General features: G+C 34.6%; 2 protein-coding genes across 2 annotated transcripts in view; one reads left to right on the forward strand and one right to left on the reverse strand.

Annotated features, from left to right (window-relative positions):
- LOC105627199 overlaps positions 1 to 4,547 on the reverse strand; it is a 91,588-nt gene extending 87,041 nt beyond the window's left edge. The window contains exon 1 of the mRNA XM_012208489.1: positions 4,145 to 4,547. Coding sequence (XP_012063879.1) covers positions 4,145 to 4,547 — 403 coding nt within the window. The remainder of the gene's footprint in view (positions 1 to 4,144) is intronic.
- A 51-nt stretch (positions 4,548 to 4,598) lies between these two features.
- LOC105618795 (RIB43A-like with coiled-coils protein 2) overlaps positions 4,599 to 7,165 on the forward strand; it is a 15,599-nt gene continuing 13,032 nt past the window's right edge. The window contains 2 exon segments of the mRNA XM_012200329.1: positions 4,599 to 4,661; positions 4,769 to 4,840. Of these exon segments, the coding sequence (XP_012055719.1) occupies positions 4,599 to 4,661; positions 4,769 to 4,840 (135 nt within the window).

A 7,165-nucleotide genomic window follows, 5' to 3' on the forward strand; every position in this document is an offset into this window, starting at 1 on the left:
TACCTCCTCTCTCTCTCTCTCTCTCTCTCTCTCTCTCTCTCTCTCTCTCTCTTCCTTTTACGTTCAAGGTTCTTCACGACACTTTTTACACGAGCTTTTTATTGATCGTGGTGGATGAGTTTCCAAGGTAGCACGTGGTCTTTGAAGCAATCTCCTCGGACAATGACACTTCCTGATGGTCAGCCGCACGAAACAGTCAAATAAACTTTAATAGCAAAATGTTTACACGTGCCAACGATACGATAAGTGCGCTCGATAAGGAAAATGTTTTACACAACTCAAATGAATTGTTGTTACAGAAAAATTTACACGTCGGCTTGCTTATTACGGTTTTATGTTTGTTGAATGTCACATTGTTTAGATGCAAAAGTAAAAGAGGTATGTATATCGATGTATGTATATCGATGCAGTGTGAAATACTGAGAGAAAAGTATCGTATCTATGATTATAATTGCATAGTAAAATAATTATAGTCAGAACTCCATTTTTATACTCACTCCATTTTTATAATTACTGTTATAATATTAATATTGTTAAAGAATCTAAAAATTTAGTTAGATATAATTTTGAAAATAATTTTGTTAGACTATCAAAATAATTATGTACAGCGCTTAAATGAGTAACTACAATAGAATGTTAAAACTTTTTACAGCACTAGGCTTGAGATTTCTACGTAATTATTTAGATAGTCCAACAAAATGATCTTCAAATTGGTAGTTAAATTTTTAGATACTTCAACAAAATCATTCTTTTTACATGCGCTTATAGAAAAGGATGAAAATGCAAGATAAAAACGATTGTGATGGAACGAACGATGCAAGGAGGAAATTTTCGACGGAAAAATAAATCATAATCGATCAGTTCTCGATGTCGAATGCGATCGCGCGATGTGCGGGTCAACAAAAAATCTTCCGCGAGCAATCGATCAACAGCTAAAAATATACGGCTTTATGCTCTTAATTGAGGATACTTCGAAATACATGGGAAGGGTTTCGTGCTATCGCTCGTGGGGTAGTATCGAGTTAAGGAAAGTACGCCAACTGCACTTGGAGGGTGTCCCAATCGAGTGTGGGCGAAGGTTTATGCCATGACATAACTCGACAAGCGAATTCTTCATCACTTCACACTTTACTTGTTAGCGAACTCGTGCGCACGAGATTATCAGAAAGTTACATCGGCCCTAGTTCTGAATAAAGTTCAGCACGAATACTTATATCATTATTATGTTAACTCATAAGTATATTTTATTTTCGGAGCAACATGTAATAATTGCATCTTTTTGTAAACAAACAAATGAGTACCTTGTAACAATTAAGGGAATAGGCGGAATAAAGACACAATTCTACTTAGATCCCCCTTTCCGGCAATTAGCTTTTTCATGTAATATTATCATAATAGAGAAGATTTATAACATGTAACTTCTTAAAGACATTAATAACATAAATTTATTTAATATTGTCCTCCATTTATGTATAATAAATCCATTTATGTATAATAAAAAAGTAACAAGTTATTTTAATTTTTATTAATATCAAGATTTTGGTAATTAGGTCTATTCCGCACATCCCCTGTTACAATTACAGTACATTATATTTTTTTTTAAATGCGACGAAATCTAAAAATAGATCCTATATTCCTCATAATTTAAAGCAATTCTGTATAATTGTAGCAGTCTGATAGATCGCAATTAAAGCTAACAAAATCGATTAATCTTTTGAACACATTAAATCTATAACACTGACGCTCTTATAAGACTCAATCTATGTTAATTAAAAAATACTATTAATTTTAAGGAAACAAAATGACTCGTATAAAAAATAATAAATATTCGTATAAAAATAATAAATATATTTATACAATATGTAGCGAATGCTAAAGAATATTAAAGAATAATAAGTATATTTTAATAAGAATAATTAAAATTTGCAGATATAAGAATGTAACATTTTTTACAAAGAAATTTATAATTGAGTAATGCCCGTTTTCATCAAAGAGATTTCTAATAGAATTTCTAATAGAATTAGAAAAAGATAAACAGTAAATCAAACCGAGACTAAAGCTAATTAATTCTAAAAATTAGAAAAAAGTAGACAGTAAATAAAATCGAGACTAAAACTAATTAATTCTAAGAATTAAGAAAAGATAAACAACAATTTAAAGTGAGATTAAAGTTAATCTTATATACAGTGGAGGAATCGGGTCTGAGTTTAACAAACTCATCGTCAGCTCCGGAGGGTTAAAGACTTCTCCAATGAAAAAATCTTATTAACATATTTCGAATTGTAAAAGAAGAAATAACTAAAACAATTTCTAATTTATCATTGTTCTAGATAAATATGTAATTTAATTTCGCAGCGAGTCATAGAGATATAATATGTAAGAAACAATCTAAATTTCGACAAATTAGCCGACGTAATTTTCCGATAACTTCGAACGCGATAATCGCATTCCCCGAGGTACTAAAAAAAAATCACCCCAAGAAATTATTTGCGACCTTAAGAGAGCTGGTGTATTCAATTTCATCTCGGGATGCCAACTCGGGATGTCACTCCGATTAGCTACAAAGATTGAGATTCGCTTACAATTATTGTTAACTGAACAACGAGATAGCGATAAGGCAGAAAATGACACGCCGTATTTTATTCAATTTATATCTTAAATTGTATACGAAAAGCACAATTTTGTTGAAAGATCTAAAATTCTGCTGGCTAGATCTGAAAATAATTTTGTTAGAAATTCAAATTTTGTTGCTAAAATATCAAAATTTTTTCCAGCGTTGCTCATCACTTTTTTAGTTTCCAACATGCTTATTCTGATGGTCCAGCAAATTTATTTTCAGGTCTACATCTAGCAAAATTTTAGATCCCTCAGCAAAATTATTCTTTCCGTGAATATAATTATTCTGATGGTCCAGCAAAATTATTTTCAAATTTGCTTCCAGCAAAATTTTAGATCTTTCAGCAAAATTCTTTCTTATTGTACTAAGAAAAATTTCTAGTTGAAACCAGAAAATATTGATCATATTATCTTTTATTATTTTGATCAGTTATCTCTTATTAATATTTAATACCTAGCAAATGTTCTAATTCATTTTGAGATATCACATCGTAATCACTCAACTCTCATCTATTACACGTATATACATATTTATAACTATTAATTTAGATTGTTACACGTACTGCTCTATTTTATTTTATGTTATAATATTCATTGTCCTAGGGGGCTCAGTAGCAGCAGTATTGCTGATGCCTCGCCATTTGTGTATTCACAATTCACAATAAATTAAATTAAATTAAATTAAATTAATTATATCACAATCAGAATTCGGATTACCTCAACTAAAATATAATAGATTCAAATTAAATTCTACTACAGTCGAAGTACTAGATATTGAAATAATACATTTATATGTAATAAAATTTTATCTTAGATGTACGACTGCGCGCCAATTTCGATCTTGCCACACAATCAAGCTGAAAAATAATTCCCTCTAAATTAAATTATAAGATCTTCGATTTAATGATACTAGCATCTTAAAACTTGTAAAGAAAACTCTTTTGTGAAAAATATTATCTTAGCTAGGATTTATTTTAGAAGAAATAATTTTATTTTACTTTGATTATTATGATGCAAGATCGAAAGTAATCGGCAGTCAAATGTCTGAGATAAAATTTATTTAAAACTTATTATGCCAACATTTAACTTTGACGTAATATTTAAATATATTAATTAAATAATTAATAGATGTTTCTCGTTCACTTAGTTGGGAGGGAAAGCTTAATTATATAAACAGTCCTATTTTAATCATAATACAGCAAATTCTAATTTATTCATTTTCAATTAAAATTCCAACCAGACTCTTTTTCCACGTAATTATATATAATTTTTCCTCAGAGTGGAAACGTTGCATTATCTCCAATAGCAAAATTTTCATTTTTCTCGTTTCCATCTCAGTGAAAAAGTTACATGTTGTATGACAATTCCAACGAGTCGACGAATCGCATGACTCGCTTCTTGGCACGTCCGCCATGTATGCAGAGAGTCTAGGGATGAGTAACAAGGGGCGGGCACGCGCGAGGAGAGGGGGGGGGGGGGGCGCGAGAAGGGGTAACGAAGCGGTGCGTCCACTATATTGATCACTGACCTTTCCTGCGGCCGAATGGCCCGAAGAACGTGCTGTTCTTGCCGATGACGTTATCCTCGATGTACTTGAACAGCTTTGTAATGTCCTCCCCTTTCTTCGCAGCGATCGACTTGATGGGGCGTGGTGGGACCACCTTCTGATTACCAGCCGTGATGACGTTTATGCTCGTGGCGGTAGAAGCAATGGTGATGGTGCTAGTACTGGTGGTGACGACGACAGGGTTGCTGGAGGTTACGGAGGTGACGGTAGTGGTGGTGGTGGTGCTGATCGGCTGGACCGCCTGGAGGCCACCGGTGCAGGTGATCGCGGACCCAGAGGAGCTCGTTTCCTCCGCGAGGGAGCCGATCTTACGCTGCGAACCACCCCAGCCCTTGCCGCAAGAGATCTTCACCGAGCAGCTCATTCTCTCATAGTAATCAGCCCGGAGCGCATAGCAAAGCTTCAATTTTTTTTTATGGTAACGACGACGACGGCGTCACATCCGTGGCTGGACCACTTTCCGGGTGAAAAGAACCAAGTAAGGAGAGGAGACTCCTACTTCAGGACGGTGGCGCACATCCCCCCGTGACACGCACCGCCTGTCATTTAATTATGTTCTAGTGAGTCTCTAATTTCTAGATTTAGAGTCAGTCCTCTCTCGATTGAAAGAGTCTTCAAGAAGAAGAGAAACTGCGAATTACGGATCCTCTACGACTCGCACGTGTCGCGTTTGCGTCGCTCCGCTTCGATTTTCCCGACGCGAGGAAAACGCTCTCCCCCTCGTGCTAAAGAAACTTTCCTCCGCGCTCCGATCTCTCCCGATCGGGACGTTGCATAAGAATATTCGTAGTCGCGTACACCGGGTGAACGACCGGCGATTTAGTCAAGCCAGACAAACACCACGCGCGTCCGTGCGCGCGTCAGACGTCTTCTTCTCGAGTGGCTTTTGAATTAGTCCACCGTCAACAAGCAGCACCCAGATAAATCGGGACCGATATCGATTCGTCGATCGCGCGTATCTCTAAACTTCCGCGATAATTGCGACTCACTATGGCAAAGAATGGGCGAGATCGCCAAAAAAAACTTTACATGTACAATCTTCTCGAACGGCCGAGGCGAGACTGAATGTCTGGTCGACGACGACGAGCTGCCCGGTTCGCTAATGACGTCACCCGGCCACGCAGGCGCCCGAGAGTCTCGCCATGCTGCGAACGCATCCTCTCCCTCTCCTCGTCGAGGTCTCACTCTCTCACTCTCTCTCTCTCTCTCTCTCTCTCTCTCCTGTCTCTCTTTTCCTCTCTTCGGGAAACGAAGCGCGCATCGCACGATATCGCATCGGCTGGGATACTCGCGGCGCAATTGCCGCGAATACAACGAGAGTGTCTTCTTCTCCTTATCGCGTCGCGCTCACTGAGTCTGTTTGTCAACGGTGATTTTTCACCGACGAACGCGGGGCGCGTATCTAGTCGTCGCTCCCGTAATGACCTCGACGAAACTCGCGCGCGTCCCGCGAACATGGCGGTTCGGCTTCGAAGTCTCTCAGGACAGCCTTGCATAGGATCTATTCACGCGAGTTGGATTATACGTTCCTCTATCGATCGTATTGTAACGTGATTTTTGCACGATTAAAATTGCAACGGTATTTTCACGGCGATCCATAACGCGGCTGATCGATCTTATGAAAGGATAGCCTTCGCCCCGGAATTAATTAAACAAGATTGATGTACATATGCGCGATTGACCCGAGATTCCGCCCGCTCATTCCGCTTTCCACGAACAGCACTTCCGGTAATCTCAAGCTAATACTATGCTACAGCCAATCAAGAGACTTGAAAAATTTATCCGAGTCACAATGTATCTCTCTTTCGCTTAATATATTTTCCTCTATTAAAATAAATTTAAGCATCAAAAATAGCTTCATATATATATGGTAACTTATTTATTTTACTAAACTTATAATTTGTATTCATTCAATTTTATACGACTTAAGTGATTTTGAGTCCTTGAAATTTATTTAGCCCTTGAAATTAATTAGTGTCTTTAATCAAAATGACCCAATATCAGTAACTGCGTTTTTTTAAGGTCATTTTCGAAGGGATAAGTTACTCATATATTGTATCGTACATGGTTTTCGAATTCTTAAATATCTTTCATATTTTATAAGTAGAACTAAGAAACGAGGACTTGAAATATCAGAATAATATTGTATTTAAATATTAAATATTTATTTCAAGTATTTAAAACGTTTATATATAGCCATAAATCTATCATAAGTTTATTACAAACATCAAATTTATTTAAAATATATTCTAAATTCTGGTAAAATATAATTTAATATTGTTCATACCGCAAAAGATTTAAATTTAATAAATGAAATTAAAAATTTAAATCTTCTGCGTTTCAATTTTCCTTCAAAATTGGCACGAACTTTCCCCAATATTTGTATTAAAACTATTAATGGAAAAAATTTGATTCGCTTGTTATATAAAATCGTTTCTTCAATCAAATTATAGTATTTTTTAAAAGAAAATAAATTTTGTGTTTTAACATAATAACAAATTTTTCTAAAATTTATATATTAAATGTATTAAATATATTTTAAGACTATTATCAAGAAAATATTCTCTATTAAAAATTGTTATTTACAAGAAAAAATTAAAATTAATAATCACTTTTCTTAGCAATCGAATAATTTTTCTATTTGAGCCTGAATTGCTTATAAATTCAAATAGTATTTGAGCATATGACATTTGATTTTAGTTTTAAAATATTCATCGATCATTGTGTATTTTAATAATAAGTAGACGATAATGAATTTAAATAATCGACCTTAATATCTCTAAATAGAATTATTTAACTCAAATATTTCTAGCATTTATAAAATACGCATTCTAAATATCAGATTTAAAATTTCGTAATTCTGATTAATTCATTATAAAATATCTTTATACATACGATATCTTTATACATACGATATATGTATATATAATTTTTATATACATATATATATATATATATATATATATATATACATATATATAT

The sequence above is a fragment of the Atta cephalotes genome, assembly GCF_000143395.1.
Source record: "Atta cephalotes unplaced genomic scaffold scaffold00001, whole genome shotgun sequence".
Taxonomy (NCBI): Eukaryota; Metazoa; Arthropoda; class Insecta; order Hymenoptera; family Formicidae; genus Atta; species Atta cephalotes.